This window comes from Tribolium madens, unplaced genomic scaffold, assembly GCF_015345945.1.
Source record: "Tribolium madens isolate multiple individuals breed KSU strain unplaced genomic scaffold, Tmad_KSU_1.1 Scaffold_96;HRSCAF=242;Tcas5.2_LG5, whole genome shotgun sequence".
Lineage (NCBI taxonomy): Eukaryota > Metazoa > Arthropoda > Insecta > Coleoptera > Tenebrionidae > Tribolium > Tribolium madens.
The window spans coordinates 15980676-16000773 of record NW_025401068.1 but is presented as its reverse complement, the minus strand read 5'-3'; the positions used below and the strand labels follow the sequence as shown (position 1 = coordinate 16000773).

General features: G+C 30.5%; 1 protein-coding gene across 2 annotated transcripts in view; it reads left to right on the top strand.

Annotated features, from left to right (window-relative positions):
* The window catches only part of LOC123013683 (filamin-A), a 53581-nt gene that overhangs the window by 16829 nt on the left and 16654 nt on the right, over nt 1-20098 (top strand). The window contains exons 8-12 of one of the 2 annotated variants that reach the window (XM_044412382.1): nt 1636-2596; nt 2646-2813; nt 9661-10035; nt 13480-14328; nt 19383-19604. In XM_044412382.1, the coding sequence (XP_044268317.1) occupies nt 1636-2596; nt 2646-2813; nt 9661-10035; nt 13480-14328; nt 19383-19604 (2575 nt within the window). Of the gene's footprint in view, nt 1-1635; nt 2597-2645; nt 2814-9660; nt 10036-13479; nt 14329-16355; nt 17054-19382; nt 19605-20098 lie in introns of those variants that run through there. The other variant, XM_044412383.1, reaches the window with a different exon arrangement.

The window sequence follows — 20098 nt, the reverse complement described above, 5'->3', positions numbered from 1 at the left end:
TTCCAAAATTTCATTAAAAACAATCCAAAAATTCAACAAATTCGACTAAAATGGCGTTGTTTTTGCTCTTTTCAAGTGTTTAAGGACTTTTTTGAGATAACAACCACAAAAAAATTAAAAATTTCGTTGAAGCAGGCAAAAAAATTACAAAATCAAATCAAAATTGATATTATTTATGAACCAGAGACTCATTTATTTTGCAAAATCTTCTTCAAACAAGCATAAAAATCACAAAAACAATTGATATTGATGTTACTTTGCCTGTTTCTTAGGCTTTAAATTGATTATTTCGTCAAATTTTCTTGAAGAAAAAATAATCGAAAACACCATGGTACCCCTTCATCTACTATAATGCATTAGTTTATATTATTAAAAAATTGATAAAAGTGTTATGTACCAAAAAACAAGCTTTATTTTCTAATATAAACTTTAAGATAATTATTGCTTTATAAAAATATTTCAAGTTTAACAAAACATTTATAAAAGAAATTCTAACGACACAATATAAAAAAGTCCACTTTATACTGTCCCGAAAATTAACATTCTCATTTAATCGATTTTTTTTTGTTTACTAAGTGTAATTTTGAAGCTAGTTCATCGACTTATCGAAAACTGTTTTCCATATTAACACCATACTTTTCAATAAAAGACGGAATTATCTCGAAACATTTAGACAAAAATATACCCAATTCACCAAATTAAGTAAAAAATAATGAATTTTGCTTATTTACATCACGTTTCTTTGTAAGATTTTGTTAAAACATATTGAAAAATTACCCAATTGGGTTGAAAATGACCTTTTTTATGATTTTTTGGGCGTTTTAGCACGTTTTTCAACTAAAAATTTACAAAATTAAAACGCTGTTATTTTCACTTTTTTAGATTGTGCTAAAATTTTGTTAAAAAATAATACCATGTTTCCGTTTTAGGACGTTTTTTAGTCAGAATCGCAATTGTTTTGAAAATTTTCGTTGAAAATGACGTAAAAAATGAACATACTATCATGAAACTAAAATTATTTTTGCTTCTTTGGAGAGTTTAAGTATTTTTTTAAGCCGAAAGAAAAATCATCTGGTTGCTTTTCCAAACGTTTTAGCAGATTGTTTAATTAAAAGCACCAAACTTCGTCAAAAATAAGCCGAAAAATCACATAATGAATTCGAAAATAATGTTATTTATGCTTTTTTCAAACATTTAGTTGCGTTTTTAAGTCTAAAACAAAGTTTTTTCTTTAATTTTTGCTAAAAAACATACCAAAATTAATACATACTAGACTAAATAAAAACCGACATTTATGCTCTTTTCGAGCGTTTTAAAACATTTTTCAATAAAAAACACAATTATTTCGCAAAATTTTGTCAAGAATAGGTCGAAAAGTAATTGAATTAACAATCCAAGTTGTCCATAACGCCTTTACATTTGCTAATTTCATTCCAAGAAACCAACACCTAAAAGTCTTTTTCAATAAAAGATATTGCGAAAAAAATAGTTTTAAAAGAAAATACCAGTTTTCATATAACACCTTTATCCACTCACCCCTTCATTTGACTCCGTGATTAATGAGTTTTGCAAATAAAGAAAACCAAGGTCAAACTTGTCTAAAAAAATAGTGTATGCCACTCGGCTTAATTCCAGGGCGGCCCTTTCACATGCTCAGTCTTCGACCCGAACGGCGTCCAAGTCTCCGGCCTCGAAGGCGCCCTCCCCCTGGTCCCCCACAGCATCGACTTGGACTGCCGCGCTGTGGGAGTCCCCGGCGAGGTGTACGCCGACATCGTCCACGACAAGCGCTCAGTCCACTGTCGCGTCGAAAAAGTCAACTCGAAACTCCTCTACCGCATCCACTTCACCCCCAAAGACGTGGGGAAGCACCGAGTCTACATCTACTTCAACGGCTACGACGTCAAAGGCTCCCCATTTATGATGCGCGTCGGGACGCAAAAACGCGCCAAATCCTCGAGCAGTCCAAGCCCCAACTCCACCTATAGTCGATACTCAAATTCTAGTCCGAAAAACTACCGCCAAAGTGCCAGTCCTGTTTCAAGTGAAACCCACAAATACGCACAAGAGTACCATAAAATGTCGGTGGAGAAGCGGAATTCCCCGAGTCCGAGTTACCTCACCAGGACCCAAAGTCCTGATTACATCACGAGTCGGAGACTCAACGACTCGAGTTACACCTCGAAGATGGCCTCCATGCGAATCTCCGACTCCAGGAGTCCCAATTTTCTCGAACGCTCTAGTCCCAATCCCCGAGGCCGTTTCAATGACGGGATTGACACAAGTCCCATAGTCAAAGTGTCAACATTCGCGGACCAATCCTCTGCGAGGAGAGACTCCTGGGATGCCATCGCCAAAACCAGGAACATCCTCTCGGAGAGGAGTCTCGAATCAGTGGCCAACTTCACCGACTCGCAATTGGACGCAGACCGGAGACGAAAAGTCGAAGAACACAATAAAATGTTCTCACAGGAACAATACAATATTGATATCTATGGGAGGAGTTCCCCCTCGAGGGTCAGAAATGGGGGGGCTTCTGCTGTTAGAGTCCAACCGGTCCCAGATGGTGTGTTGGGACAACCCGTGGAGTTTGAAAGTATTTGGGCACAATTTAGTCATAATTTATTATAATTTTGCAATTGCAGTTGATGGGAGTGGGGCTGGGTCGGGGGATTTGGAGATTTTGGTGGAGGGTGGTCGAGTTACGTCGAGTGTGAGGAGTTTGGGAGGGCAAAGGTTTAAGGCTGCGTTTACGCCACATCAAGCCTTGCCACATAGAGTGGATATCAAGTTTAATGGTGAAACGGTGCCAGGTAAGTGACCTTTTTTGATTTTGTTACAAATTGGACCAGGGTTGGTGGATTTAGAATTGTTTTGGGTTCAAATGTGCAGTGGAGGATTTTTTTTTTGAAATTGAAGATTGATTTATGTTTCTAGTGATGTGGTAAATCGAGTTATTATGTCCATATATGTGTTTGATAACATAAAGATGCTCATAAATCCTAAATAAACGTACCGTAATTAATAGATTGACTAGGTTTAATTTTATCATTTTGTAAGTCTGTTTTTTTTTAAATTTTGCTCTAGCTTACTCTTTTTACGACATTTTTTAAATCACTTTTGTCCAAATTTATCATTGGATTTCTGTTATTTTATTTAAAATAAAACTGTCTTAGAAAATCTGAACTTTGAAGTTTTGTTTTGAAAGTTTTACAATGGAAAAAAAGGGAGAATAAAGATGCTTTTGAAACTTTTATTACATTTGACATGGATTATCATTGCGAATAAATCATTAATTGTTGTTTTTTCTAAATAGTAACGCAACTAACCCAACATTAAAAAAATGTGTACGACTAATTCCAATTAGTAATTAAAAAAAAATTCCACCGAAATTTCAGTAATTCTAACTTATTTTCCCTATTTTCAACTTAATTTTCCCAATTCGAAAATATTATTTTCAATAATTCGTCTATTACCAAAATTTATAAGAAATTCAACGTGATATAAAAAAAGAAATTATCTTCAATAATTCCAAAAAATCTAAAAAGAATTTCAGTAGTTCCAGAAAAATTACGGTGATTACAAAATAATTTTTGTAATTCCAATAGGTGTAAGAAATTAAAAAAAAAAAGAATTCTAGTAGGTAATTACAAAAAGAGTTCCAGTAATTTACAAAATAATTCCAGTAATTTACACCTAATTCTAGTAATTCCATATAATTCAAAATAATTTTAATAATTCCAAACAATTTAGATTAAATTTCAAAAATTTGTGCAATTAATTTCAGAATTAACAACCTTTAGGAGAATCTCCATTATCACTATAAATAAATCATTAATTGTTGCTTTTTTCCAAATAGTAACGCAACTAACCAAACAATAAAATTATAACACATTTTTTTAAATGTGTACAACTAATTCCAATTAAAAAAAATTCTATCGATATTTCAGTAATTTCAAAAAAATTCTACTAAAATTTCAGTAATACCAACTAAATTTTCCTATAATTCCAAAATATTATTTCCGATAATTCGTTTATTACAAAAATTTCTAAGAAATTTAACGTAATATAAAAAAGAAATTATCTCCGATAATTTCAAAAAGTCTAAAAAGAATTTCAGTTGTTACAAAAAAAATCCGATAATTACAAAATAGCTGCTGTAATTTCGATAGTTAAAAAAAATTAAAAAAAAAGAATTCCTGTAGGTAATTACAAACCGAGTTCCAGTAATTCTAAAAAGAATTCCAGTCATTTACAAAAAATTCAACGTAATATAAAAAAAATTATCTCCGATAATTTCAAAAAAATCTTATAAGAATTTCAGTAGTTTTAGAAAAATTGCTAAATAATTTCTGTAATTCCAATAGGTGTAAGAAATTAAAAAAAAGAATTCCAGTAGGTAATTACAAAAAGAGTTGAAGTAATTCCAAAAATAATTCCAGTAATTTACAAAATAATTCCAGTAATTTCTAATAAATTCCAGTAATTTACACCTAATTCTAGTAATACCAAATAATTCAAAATAATTTTAATAATTCCAAACAATTTCGATTAAATTCCAAAAATTTGTGGAATTAATTTCAGAATTAACAACCCTTTGGAGAATCCTCATTATCACTATAAATAAATCATTAATTGTTGCTTTTTTCCGAATAGTAACGCAACTAACCGAACAATAAAATTATAACACATTGTTTTAAATGTGTACAATTAATTCCAGTTTAAAAAAACTCTATCTATATTTCAGTAATTCCAAAAAAATTCTACCGAAATTTCAGTAATTCTAACTTAATTTTCGTAATTTCAAGATATTTCCAATAATTCATCTATTACAAAAAATTTTATCTAGGAAATTCAACGTAATATTAAAAATAAAAATAAAAAATTCCGGTAATTACAGAATAATTTCTGTAATTGCAAATTTATAGTTCTCAGAAATTTTACTTAATTAAAAAAAAATCCAGTAGGTAATTCCAAAAAGAATTTCAGTAATTTACAAATAATTCCAGTCATTTCTAATTAATTCCACTTCTAGTAATTCTAAATAATACAAAATTAATTTCAATAATTCCAAGCAATTTCGATTAAATTCCAAAAAATTGTACAACTAATTCCAGAGTTAATCTCCATTATGGGTAGTTCCATGTTAAATGAGGAGATATTTATCAGTATAACAACTTATCCGTGAAACATAAATCATATTGAATTAAAGCTTTTTTTTTCTTAATAATTGCACTAGCCATCCATAAAATGAGATAAATGGAATCTTCTATACTACAGTGGTTTCAGGTCATATCAAATTCTTTAAACTATTTATTTCTGGAAAAAAGTTTAAAAAAGAAAATGTAAAAATAATAAAATTGAGCTAAATCCAATAATCGAAATTAAAAAAATAAATTTAATAGAAGTCTCAAAAATAACACTTTTAGTGAAAAAAAGATAAATAAAATCACGAAAAATGCTAGGCGTGAAAACGACACTGATAATAGTTATTGTAGTACAAGGGAGGGAAGGCCACTTTCCTTCCTGAAATTAGGGTGGAAAAACTTACTTTCTGTTAAGGTCGTAAATAAGAATGTTAAAAAAGTCGTAATTAATTTTTTTTATCATTTTCTCTTGTTAAAAACGCAATATTCGTCTACCTGTCCCGTTTTTTAATAATGTGTAGTCTGAATTTAAACTAATTTAATTAACAACAAAATATATGCAGTGTGTTCCGTAAAAAGTATTTTAACGAGCACATTGTAACATATCCTGTTCAGGTTTTAAATGAATTTCTTTATTTAAGAGTAACAAAGTAGCCACTGTTTTAACAATGTTAGCCTAGTTCCTGCGTATTTAATGTCCCTGATAAAATTAATTGAATTATATTATGAAAATTAAAATGTTAAGAAATTTTTTTATGATCTTGGAATTTTTAATTTTGAGTGGTAAAAGCATTTATGCCGATTTTTTTTTGTCTGTTTTGTACATTTATAAAGGATTATTTTCAAGTGACAAAAAATACTAAAATTAAAGACTTAATAGCAGTAATATAAGAAATTGATTCAACAAGATTTTTTACCTTTTTTTATAAAAAGTAATTTTTCCAGTAATATTTTCTGAATTATAGCTCGGTTGATTTATTTTCTGACATTTTTATGTCTGAAATCAATTATTTTTACAAAACAAGTCTTGTTTTTTGCAACTTGATTGTAATAAAATAATTAATAGTATGTTTTTCTCAATGCGATGGATTTGAGGAAAGTGAAAAGAGTTGCAAAATATTTAAACCTAGATCTGTTTTTTGCGTGATTCAGCGATGTGAATGTCCTATAATTTGAACCATTTTGGTTCGCAATCAGCATTCTGCGCCCGAGTATTCGCATTTGAACGCGTTTAAAATGCACAAACAAGGAAAACAAGTCCAGTGGAGTAATTATTCCACGTTTATTTGAGCATGATTGCAATTCAATAAACTTATTTCTCATGTGTTGTTCTAAGAGCGAGCATATTATATAAGCATCTGCACATTTCTATGACCTAGTAATAAGTTAACTGGTTACACAGAATCTCAGAAACAATGTAGAGAATTTCACCGATGACCCCAGATTCTATCGATATTAAGCACGACCCTGGTCCAAAAATCCGGAAAAGATTTTTTTCTCCACGGTTTTAGCAAATCGTGTGAATAAATTAGCATTTTGCGAATCAGCAACAACGTGACTAAAATTAAATGCCACCAGTCGGTTATTTCTCCTTTTTGCGCTTTCATCTTAGTCAGTAGGCAGTGTTGCCACGTGTGGTGGAATTTCACCAGATCTGAGGATTCTTATGTTAGTCTGGTGATTTGGCGAACATTTTTGTAAAAATTCTAATATTTGGTGATTTTTTTCGAGCATTTTTTACGTTTTCAACCAGAAACTTGATTGTTTCGTCAATTTTTTCTAACAAATCGAAAAAACACTAAATTATTTAAAAACAGTTCTGTTTGTTTCTTTACAAGATTTTACTAGACAGAATCAAAAATAAAAATTTATTTTTGTCATTTTTAAATAATTTTTTATTATTTTCCAAAATTTCGTTAAAAGCAATCCAAAAATTCAACAAATTCGACCAAAAATGGCGTTATTTTTGCCCTTTTCAAGTGTTTAAGCACGTTTTTGAGATAAAAACAAAGAGAATTTAAAAAATTTCCTTGAAGCAGGCAAAAAATTACAAAATCAAATCGAAATTGATATTATTTATGAACCAGAAACTTATTTATTTTGCAAAATCTTTTTCAAACAAGCATAAAAATCACAAAAACAATTGATATTGATGTTATTTTGTGTGTTTCTTAGGCTTTAAATTGATTATTTCGTCAAATTTTCTCGAAGAAAAATTAATCGAAAACCACCAAATTGGTGAAAAAGAGTTACTAAACAGAGTCGAAAATAATAACCAATTTTTACTTTTTTCGAATGCTTTTTCAGCTAGAATTACAATTATTTTGGAAAATTTTGTCCAAAACAAGCCACAAATTTAACAAAATAGTCCAAAAAACGGCGTTTTTTGTCTTTCTCCAGTGTTTAAAGATGTTTTTGTGAGATAAAAACACAAAGAGTTCGAAATATTGCATTGAAACAGGCTAAAAAGTTGTAAAAATTCTAATATCTGGTGATTTTTTTGGATGTAAAAACTGTTTTTTTAGCATTTACTACGTTTTCAACTAGAAACTTGATTATTTTGTCAATTTTTTTCAAAAAAAATCGAAAAAGCACTAAATTAGTTAATAATAGTTCTGTTTGTTTTTTTTTTACAAAATTTTGCTAAACTGGATCAAAAATGATAATTTGTTTTTGTCATTTTCCAGTATGTGTTTAGCTAGAAACACAATTATTTCGCAACATTTCGTTAAAAACTATCAAAAAATTTAACAAATCCCACCAAAAACGGCGTGTTTGTGTTTCCCTTTTTCAAGTGTTTAAGCACGTTTTTGAGAAAAAAAACAAGAAAATTCTAAAATTTTGTTGGAGCAGGCAAACAAATTACAAAATTAAATGGAAATTGATATTATTTATGAACCAGAGACTCATTTATTTTGCAAAATTTTGTCCAAACACGCCAAAAATCACAAAAACAATTGATATTGATGTTATTTTGTTTGTTTATTAGGCTTTAACTTGATTATTTCGTTAAATTTTCTCGAAGAAAAAAATAATCAAAAACCACTAAGTTGGTAAAAAATTGTTCTAATTGTTTTTTTTACAAAATATTACTAAACAGAGTCAAAAATGATTTTTTTTGTTTTTTTTTGTGAAAAACAAGCCACAAATTTAATAAAATAGCCCAAAAACTGCGTTTTTTTGTCTTTTTCGAGTGTTTAAGGATGTTTTTGAGAGATAAAAAACACAAAGAGTTCAAAATATTACATTGAAACAGGCTAAAAAATTACAAAATTAAATCGAAATTGATCTCATTTTTTAGCTTGTTTTGCCCGATTTACTTCGTTTCTGAACCAGAAGTTCCTTTATTTTGCAAAATCTTATCCAAACACCAAAATCACAAAAAGGATTGAAATTTATATTATTGTTTTTGTTTCACTCGATTTAACTGGTTTTTGAGCAAAATAAGACAAAAATAAGCCCAGAAACCATAAAATTTTGGCCAAAAATGCTTTTAAGCACGTTTTTGTACTAAAATGTCAGTTTTTTTTACTAGATTTTGCTAAAACAAACTAAATAATCAAGTTTCTTTAGAAACGCAATTATTTCGCAATTTTTTTGTGGAAAACAAGCCGAAAAATTGCAGAATTAAACCGAAAAGCATGTCATTTTTGCTTTTTTTTTTAAAGTCCAAAAACTGTGTTTTTGAAAAATTAGGCAAATTTTTTGACTCGGATTTAGGCAAATACACATAAAAATCACAAAAAGTATTGATATTGATGTGATTTTGTTTGTTTCACTTGATTTAACTGTTTTTGAGCAAAATAAGACAAAAATAAGACGAGAATCCAGAAAATTTGACCGAACATGCAGGTTTTTGTGATAAAATTTCAGGTTTTTCGCAAAATTTCGCTAAAACAAACTAAATAATGAAGAAATTAAGTCTCGAATTACTTTATATTGGCATTTTTCGAGCGTTTTAGTACGTTTTTCAGCAAGAAAAACAATTATTTCGCTATTTAGGCAAATTTTTCGACTCGGATCTGGTGAATTTTATCTTTTAGATCTGGCAACACTGTCAGTAGGTACCTGCGCAGGTACGCCTAGGTTCAATGGCCCACTTGGTCTTTATTTATTTCTGAATATCGCCAATGGAGCGTTTGTTTACGTCCAGGAAACTTAAATATGAAAAATTTCCAACTGGAACGCCATTGGCGTCACATTAATTGTTAAATCTAGTTAATTGACCTCAAAATCGACCTCAATGAAACCAATTTGAGGAAAAAAAATTTTTCTTATGCGGTACAATTTTTGAAAATGACGCACGCCACTGCATCGCGAGTTTACCTGCAGTTAGCGTAGGAATGTGGCCGCCTCTCACCCCGCCCACTGATTGTGGTACCCACGACTCGTCGCAAGAGTGGTACCAGTACCAGCCGCGTAACCATACTCGCCGTGCGACTTTTAAAGCGGTACCAAAGTGCGTGAAATGTGCGGTTCAGGACCATGAATGAAGGAGTTTTGTGCTTTTAAGGAAGTCCATGGCATGTTAACATCATGTCGAACTCAAATCTGTCAGTTTTGGGCGAAACCACGCGATTGGTACCAGCCAACACTTCAGCCGTTTTCGAGATCATAACAAGTACCAATGTGGCACCCGACGACCTCATGGTGCACGTGATTGCGCCGAGCAAAAGGTCGGTGCCGGCGAGGGTGCTTCCGGGGAGTCGAACCGGAGTCCAAAGTGTGGAGTTTGTGCCCACGGAAGTCGGTACCCACATTATTGAAGTCACTGTTAACGGGGAAAAGTTGCCCTCGGGGCCCTTGATCGCCAAGGTGTACGATGCTGGGCTTATACAAGTGGCCGATGTCAGTGGAGGGGTTGTGGGGCAACCCGTGCAGTTTAGAGGTAAGTTGGGGCGATTGTGGTACTTTTGTGAAAGTCCCGAGATTTATTGCAAACAATTAATATTAATGCGAGCATCCAAGTAAGTCAAAACTGGTCAAATAAAATTAGTTTTATGTGAGACTTACGAGAAAAAGGGTGGTACTCTTCTTCTTTGGTAAGTTTTTTAACCTACAATCAATGTTTACCTTGAAATTGTTATGGTAGAAAGTATACTGCATTGTTTGTAATAAGTCACTGTAACATATGTTTATTTTTTTTATTGCAAACTCGTTTAACACTTGTATCTCAGGACTTTCGCAAAAGACATTTAATCGTGGCCTGTCCCATTTTTGTAATATCCTCTTTATCGCAGGAAATTCTTTTTTGTTTTGTGCAGAGCTGTAATTTCCGTTCTTCTACCTTTTTCTAACCTTGACTCTTCCATCAAGAGTCAATTTTTCTTGTAGTACCTGATTCTCAGACGTGTAATTACACAGGATTTGACGAGTCTCCCTATACGCAGTTTCTCCCACTTGAAGCTATTTTTTAACTAGGAAAACAGTTAGGAGTGAGGATTGTTTAGTACTTGTGGGAAGTACCTATTTGAAATAATGCAACTGCCTTATAATCATCAGGCTAGTCGACTTTAATGACACTTCATTAATATATAATTAGACTGTTTTTTTTCAAATTCTTTTGTAATAATGACTTTTGGTCGCAAACTGGTCATATTAATATTCAAATTCAAAAACCGTTATAATTTTTGATCTAGTAAAGACATTTTAACAGAAATTGCTAAATTGGGTTGCCAAAACTAGATTAAGTTTTAGAAGTCACACAAGATTCTGCTGTTTTTTTAATTTTAGGAGGGGGGGACTAAAATTTGCTTTTTTAGCTGATTTCAAATGTTTTTATCAATTTTTAATTTTATTAAAGCTTTAGATGTGAAGATTTTTGAACTAAAAACCAATTTCAATAATCAAAAAACTGATTTTGAGACATTGAGGTAACTGAATATGATCAAAAATATATGCAGTAAGGAATTTAAATTTTACATGAAAAAAACAATAAAGAGACTAGATACTTGATGATACTACAAAGATATTCTACAATTCTCTTGGTTTTTTAAAAATTTTCTCTGATTTCTTTTGATTTTTCTAAATTTGCCAACAAATGAATAGATTTTCTTCTGATTTCCTCCGATTCCCTTTGTTTTTTACTGATTTTTCTCTAATTCCCTAATAAATTCCTCTTATTTCATCTTATTTCTTTAATCTCTCTTGATTTTTTTTCTAGTTTTTTCTTAATTTTCTATCAAATGAATGATTTTCCCATGATTTTTTTTGATATTTCTTGATTTCTTCTGGTTTTTTTATAATTTCCTCTTATTTTCCCAGATTACCTCTCATTTCTTTTAAATTCCTCTGATTTTTTATTGTGTTTTTCTGATTTTTTCTAGATTTCTTTTGCTTCTCTAATAATTTCCTCTGATTTCGTCTTATTTTCTCTGATTTCTTTTGATTGACTGAGTATGTCAATATTTCCTTTGATTTACTCGTGATTTCCTCCAGTTTTTTATTTTTATTTTTATTTTTATTTTATTTTTTTTGGCTTTCTATGATTTCTTTTTTTCATCTTTTCTGATTTCCTCTGATTTCTCCTAGTGTCTTTCTAGACAATTAACGCTAATGTTCTTTGATTTTTGCCAAATTCTTTTGATTTCCTCAAGATTTTTTAAATTTACCATCAAATAAATGATTTCCTTTGATTTTTCCTGATTTTTTCTGATTCTCCAATTAATTCTTCTGATTTTGTCGTATTTTCTATGATTTTTTTTTAATTTTCTCAATATTTTTTTAAATTTGCCAACAAATAAATGTTTTTCTCTCAATTTCCTTGATTTCATTGATTATCTATTATTACTCTTAAATTTCTTTTATGTCCTTTTTCTGATTTTTTGTGAGATTTCTATTATTGCCAACAAACGAATGATTTCTCTTAAATTTCCATAATTTTTTATGATGTTTTTCTGCTTTTCTTAAGATTTTTTTTTAATTTGCTAACAACGAATAATTTCCCTTACTTTTTTCTGATTTTTTTGCTTCCCTGATAATTTCTTCTGATTTCGTCTTATTTTCTAGTGATTTCTTTTATTTCTCTTGATTTTTCTAATTTTCGTTAATTTCTTTTAAATTCCTCCGATTCTCTCATGTCTTTCTCAAGATTTCCTTTGATTTACTCGTGATTTTCTCCAATTTTTTATTTTTATTTTTTTATTTTTTTTCTGTGATTCCTTCTGATCTTTTCTAATTTCTACAGATTTCTCCTAGTGTCTAGAAATTAACTCTGATTTTCTTTGATTTTTCCCAAATTCTTTCTGATTCCCCAATGAATTCTTCTGATTTTGTTTAATTTTTTCTGATTTTTTCTTGATTTTCTCAAGATTTTTTTTTAAATGTGCTAACAAATAAATGATTTTTTGATGTTCTTATGATTTTTACTGATTTTCTCGAGATTTCTATTAATTTGCCAACAAACGGATGATTTCTCTTAAATTCCCCTGATTATGTTTGATGTTTTTTTGCTTTTCTTAAGATTTTTTTAATTTGCTTAGAAACGCATGATTTTCTTTGATTTTTTTTTTATTTTTTGCTTCCCAATAATTTCCTCTGATTTTGTCTTATTTTCTCTGATTTTCTAGTGATTTGTTTTATTTCTCTTGATTTTTTCTGATTTTCGTTATTTTTTATAAACTCCTCTGATACTCTCATGTTTTTCTCTGAGTATCTCAAGATTTCCTTTGATTTATTCGTCATTTCCTCCAATTTTTGTAATTTTTTTAAATTTTTTTTTTGGTTTAATGAGATTCTTTCTGATCTTTTCTAATTTCCTGAGATTTCTCCTAGGACCTAGAAATTAACTCTGATTTTCTTTGATTTTTCCCAAATTCTTTTGATTTCCTCAAGATTTTTTACCAAGAAATAAATGATTTTCTTTGATTTTTCCTGATTCTTTCCGATTCCCCAATTAATTCTTCTGATTTTGTTTTATTTTCTCAAATTTTTTTTATATTTGTCAACAAATAAATGATTATCTATTATTTCTTTTAGATTTGTTTGATGCCATTATGATTTTTTCTGATTTTCCCAAGATTTCTATTAATTTGCCAACAAACGGATGATTTCTTTTGACTGTCTCAGATTTTTTAAAGATTTCCTCTAGTTTCTTATATTTTTTCTTAATTTTTTTGGTTTTCTGTGATTTTTTTTCTGATTTCTACACATTTCTTCTGATTTTTTGATAACTTCGTCTGGTTTCCTTATGATTTTTCCTAATTTGCCAACAAATGAATGGTTTCCACATTATTTTCTCTAATTACCCTCAAACTTCTCAATCGAAAAGTGAAGAATTTCCTGCATTTTGAGGCAATTCCTGAAACTCAAATTAATCGTTGATTTTTTTTAGTTGACGCCAGCCAAGCCGGCGAAGGCCAGTTGGAAATCTCAATAAACGAGGGCGAAGTCCCCAACCACGTCCAAGTGGTAGGTGGGGGCCGTTGCCTTGTCTCGTTCACCCCCGAACAGGCCAAACCCCACTTAATCGACATCAAATTCAACGGTGAAACGGTCCGAGGATGCCCTTTCGTGTGCTCAGTCGCTGACACAAGCAGAGTCACTTTGAATCTCTCCCACTTGGAGTTGGTTCCCGTCAACCAACCCAGCTCGTTCCACATGGGGGTGGCCGGGGGTGGCGCGGCGGAACTCGCCGTAGCGGTGCGCGGCCCCATTGGGGAGCTCCCCGTCAAAGTCACCGGAGACATCCATTCGGGGTTCACAGCCGAATTCACCCCAACACAAGTGGGGGCACACCAGATCTGCGTTGATTACAATGGAAGGCCCGTACAGGGGACCCCCTTCATAGCGAAGGCGTTTGATTCGAATAAGGTCACTGTGGGGACGGTGGCCAGGGGGAGTGTGGGTCGACCTGTGACCTTCTCCGTGGATGCCAGTGAGGCAGGAGAAGGGAATTTGGAGATTACCATTAGTGCCAGAGGGTTGAATATCCCCACGCAGGTGCACCCCCAAGGCAATGCGAGGTTTGCTGTGAGTTTCGTGCCGGCGGAGGCGTGTGATCACGTGGTGAACGTGGCTTTTAATAAGAGACCTGTGGTGGGATGCCCTTTAATTGTTAGTGTTGGAGGAGGAGGAAATGGGCCAAGTGTTACTTTACCCGGACCTGGACCCGTGCATAGACCCAGCACTTTGCTCATTAACCATCCTGGGAGACTTGAGGATATTGAGGTTAATGTTGAGGGTGAGGATTGTTTGTTACTCGAGGGGTTGGTGGCCTTGTAGCTTAGCAACACGAGACTGAAAGAAGATGAAAAATAAACAAACCAAAATTAAAAAATCTAGTGTGAACATCACACGACTTTCCTTATCCAACTTATTTGGAAAACATCCTTGTCTGCAATTTTTTTTTAGTTCGGTACCTATTATACCGATTTTTACCAAATGTTTTGTGCTGCGTCCCCTTCCTACACGTAATTTATATACCAAATTTCAAGTTTCTAGCTCTTATCGTTCTCGAGAACAAATACAATACTTTCCTTATAGGATAAGGAAAGTAAAAATGTATTTTATTAATTTATTGTAGTTTGTGATTTTTAATTGAGTTAGGTTTTGCTGAAAATTGTGACGTAAACCAAAATTAATAGTAAGTGGTTATAATACAATTTTTCGCACAGTTTCATAATAACATTACGTTATTACGTTAGCGTTTTATTGCAGTAATGAAAACTGAAGTGCAAAAATTTGGTTAAAAAAGTACATATTTGAATTTACTCTACTCTGACTGTGATAACAACTATGATAAACCTGCAAATAATGTTCAATTTAATCCTTGTTAGCGCATTCTGGCAATTTAGTTTAATTTGGATTCAATACAAGTTTGTTAGAAACGCTTTTACCATAAAATAATCCATTAATATGTCAATTACTTTTTATTTCGGGTTTTCTGTCACTCAAATTCAATCAACTAGCGAATTGCAGTTTTATGAATTTAATATAAAAGGATCTGCCCACAAAAATTTAATAAAACAGTATTTTTATTATTTTTAATAAAGTTTTTAGTATTATGATGAAGTGTTTGTCACAATAACTGATAAATTACAAGCAATTGTTTTAAAGATGAGCTCAACAATTTAATTTACTATTAGTTATATTGCTTTTTTTCAATATATCACTGCAATCTAGACAATTATTGGACGGAAGCCAATAAAAACGTAAGAAAATACAACTTGTTAAACTTCGATGTTTCGTAAAACTTTTGCAACTTCTGTTTTTACAATTATTTTAATTCAAAATGTAGGTGACTGTTTTTTCCAGTAATTAAAATATTTAAAAAAATTGTAGCGCATCCACCATAATTTTCTTTTCTCCCACAGCCACAAAATTATAATTTCATTTATAAAAAAAATAGCAGAAAAACTTTTCATTCATAAAACATAAATAGCATTTTTTTATTATAAATATTCGATTAGATAACTTCTTTTATTTTCTGATGGCTTTATCAGATTTCAATCCACCCTAAAATTTTGCTCTTATTTCTTTTATTGTATTAAGCAGACCAAAAATATGTTTATTGTTTATTTTGCTTGTAGATTAAACAAAACAGTTATGTAAAAGAACTTTTAAAATTTTGTAAGATAATTTGTCATTTGATATTTACTTGTTATTAAAAGAAATCCTTTCAGCTTTTTTGCAAAAAACAAGATTTTTCATAAAAAAAATTGTTTTCAAAAGTTGATGAGATAATTATATTTTTGATAAGTTAATATCATAAGCATTTTGTGGAAATTTAAAAATACAGAGTGCGCCAGAACTCGCGCCGCAGAGAAAAATTTCAAGTAAGATAAGATACAAGAAACATGTAAAAAATGCTTTAAAAATTCTATCTGTCAAAAAATTAATTTATTGTATCTTTGTGGCCAAACGGTGCGACCGATTTTTACCAATTGTTTCGTCCCCTTGCCACATACCAAATTTTAGCTCTTATCGTTCTCGAGATAAGCCGATTACAATACAATTACAATTATATGATAAGGAAAGTAAAAAATAAAAAAATCCTGAAACAAAAACATTCGTTCATTCTCGTGGGGTTGCTTTAGTTTGCTTTTTTATGTGATAATTTTAGATAAGGTATTTTTATTGTTGATTTTGTGTAGATTAAGACAAAATGTACTCAATTGTGTATCAAATATACAGCATGCTCTCTTACTTCCTCGTTTATTGTTTTTTCCACTATCATTACCACTGTCTTGCACTCTTTTCCATTTTCAGGTCACCGGCGACTATTGTTTTAGACAAACTTTTACTAACTCATCTGTATTCCAAACTAACAAATCCTTCTTCCCTCACCTTCTAAAAAATTTAAATAAAATCATTCTTTTACGTTGTGTTTTGTTAATTTCAAACTTTTCATGGAATGTTTTACTTTGGCAGAGGTCTTTTGTACAAAACTTTATCATGCTAGTCACTTCGTTAAATTAATTGAAACGTGAAACAATTTAAGGCTTTTCACAACTAATTTGCGTAAAAATTCAAGTTTTCTAGTGTTAAAGCGAGGAAACGAGATTAACCTTAATTTTTAACAGTTTTAGATTGCCTATAAATTAAAGCACCAAATCGATTCAGATTCAATTAAAACTTTCAGTTTTGTGAAATTTGAATCTAAATTGCAGATGTTTTTTGACACTTGTATTTTGGAAAGTAGTCGTAGTTTTAAGAATAATAAAAGAAGAAAAAAATATTGAAAACAAAAAAAAAACTTCAATTAATATAATAGCTGTAATAAAATATATAGGGTGTCTCAGCGAGTTGAAAAAGTCTATTAGCGACCTTTAAATAGTGTATCACCTAAAATTATTTTTAACCTTACAGCATGTCTCAAAAATAAGTTACGATACAAACTTGTGCTTTTTTAAATGAAACACCGTAGTTTCTTGGCATTTTTTGATGTAGTCTTTTAAAACAATGTTTTTACGCTAAACTTTTATTAGTTGATTTCGCTTAGTTTTAGAAATAAGACGCTTTTTTTGACGAAAACATGCATTTTTTAAAAATTCATTACACAAAAACTAAGACAGTTAGAACAAATTTTTTCTCACTTCTGCAAAAAAAAGTACAAAACTTAAAGCTGTAGCAATTTTTAGTGTTTTGCATTTGTAAAAATTAATAAATTAAGAAATTTGTTAAAAGTTAAATAGCTTAAATAATTTAAATGGAGCACTCTGTTTTATTTTTGCATCTAATAGATTGATAAATTGTCCAAAAAAATAAACTTTTAATGTCTAAATTCGTTGATTTATCCAGAGATTGTAAAAGTTGTTATATAAATACTAAAATTGGAATTATTTTATTGTAAAAATAAAAAATAATGGATTCAGTTTAACACAAATGTGATTATTAAGTGATATTTCTTGCATCTCTTGTGCAATTGTGCACTTTTTGGCTACTGAAACAATAGTAATTATTTTTTTTAATGCAAAAACAATAAATAGGTGATCCATTTAATTTTTTTTAAGTTATTGAACTTTTAACAAACGCCTCCATTTTTTTATCTTTGCAAATGCAACACACTAAAAAAATGTTACAACTTTATAGCTTGTACCTTCTTCTTTGCGGTAGTAAAAAAATATCTCTAGATGTCTTAGTTTTTGTGTAATAAATTTTTAAAAAGTGCATGTTTTTGTCAAAAAAACCATCTTATTTTTAACACTAAGCAAAATCGACCAATAAAAGTTTAGCTTAAAAACATTGTCATAAAAATCTACATCCAAACACGCTAAGAAACATATGGTGTTTCATTTAAAAAAATACAAGTTTGTATTGTAACTTATTTTGAGACACGCTGTATAGTTGAAAATAATTTTTAATAATATCTGTCAATGTCCTATATAATTTTTTTTTACTTTTACCATTTAAAGGTCACCAATGGACTTTTTCAACTTGCTGGGACACCCTGTATGTTGTAATTACTGGAGACTAATAAGCAATAAAGATCTTCAAGCATTAAGAAAATTAATCTTTTTTACTGAAGCCATTATTATTCTAGTCACAAAATATGAAAACTCATTCAATTTGAAAAAATTACATGTTGATTCCGGAAAATGGTTATAAATAAATTAAACTTGAAAATGCTTAGTTTTATTTCTCATAGAGCATAACTTATTTAATTTTATTATCATACAGTATTAAATAATTAATGTTTTAAAATGCATATTATGTTAATAACGTCATAATAATATTTTGATTTTTTTTAACAAGTTAATTGACATTAGGAGTATTAAATTGAATTGAACAATGATCTCTTAAATTTTGGTGGTACAGGGTGTTTGTAAATGTCTGTAGTTCGACTGTACCAAATATCAATCTTGTTTGCATATTTTATACCAAAAAAACTATAGTTATTTGTAATACAAGGGAGGAAAGTTTGTTTTTTTTGTCACAGGTGAAAATTACTGTACACTTTTCTCCTGTTAGAGTCCTAACTTCCTGTTAGAGTCGTATAATTTTTTTTTGTATAATATTACAATAAATTTTCACTTTTTTGTAAATTGCAAACAATTTTATTATGTTAATTTTAACAAAATATTAAAATAGAACGCTAAACGGAATTTCAAATTCGTCTATATTCTATAAACACTCTGTATATGATACTATTTAACGTTGCAATCATACAATCCAAGATTGCGCACAATACTTTATTTTTTTCTTTGCATATGATTATTTTGAAAAAAAGTAATCAGAAGTGATAGCTGTTGGTGTTTTTGAGTAATACCATTAATGTATTTGTATTTTATAGATTTACTAAAAATTATAAGAAAAATAATTGTAGTTACTATGAAAATGAAGTCATTGCTAAGTGATTAGAACTAAAATTGTGGCATGTAAAGTAATTACGTTTTAATCTGAACTAGTTTCATTGATTGTTTTAACAAACGTTGTTACATTATTGACATAAATTTCACCTTTTTGTGGTAAAGTGGAAACTAACGCAATCGTTTCGATTACGCAAAATCGTGTAATTGAAAATAAATTGAAATAGTAAAAAAATGCTTGCGTGTCCACCGACTGACCTACTAAACAGATGCTGTAGCGAATGAACTTGAAACCAGCCAATAGCAAATTAATTAAACGATTTCCTCAATTGTTAACTTTATTCACTAACAAACTCTTCCACTTTCTTCTTCTTCTTCCTAAGCTTTCTATTTTGACACAATGAGTACATTTTGATCATTTACCAAATTGTTGAAACATTCCATGATTTAATCAAAATTAACGATGAAAATCCTTAACCTCGCCTAGGCCCTGGGGGTCAGGCAGTCCCAACTCAAGTCCAATCCCTTGGAAATTCCCAATTCCGAGCCGAGTTTGTCCCGAGAGTTGTCGGCGAACACCGAATCAACGTCACCGTCAGCGGGATTCCCACAGCTGGGAGTCCCTACGCTGCCAAAGTCTACGACGTGCAAGCCATCAAAGTCAAAGAGACCTCGAATGGAGTGGTGGGAAAACCGGTCACTTTTTTGGGTAATTACCCCGATTTTTAGCCCGCTCAAATTAATCATAAATAAGGCTCGGATTATATGCAAAGTGCATATTTGTTATTAAGAGGTATATCAACAAAATTGTAAGTTAAAAATGCATATTTTGGCAACTTGGTGCATATTTTAGGAAATATTGCATATTTGTGCATATTTTCTTCAAATCACTAATTTCCGATTAAAAATTTCAGTTCAAGTTAAAAATTGAACAGTTTATGAAAAATGATCCGATTACAAAATATTTTAAAGAGAAAACAACCGGTAATTCGTAAGCCAAACTCAAAAAATTGGTACCCTGCTGAGTGTTTCCTTTTTAAATTGTATTGTAAGTAATATAAAAAATAATCTTATTTTAAGAACAATATTTTGTTTTGTTTCGATTTTTGTTGACTAAATTGTGATATAGTATGTAAAAAAATAATTTAATATAAAGTAGATAGTTGTAATCCCTTAGATCATGATCTTCATGAAAAAAATGTT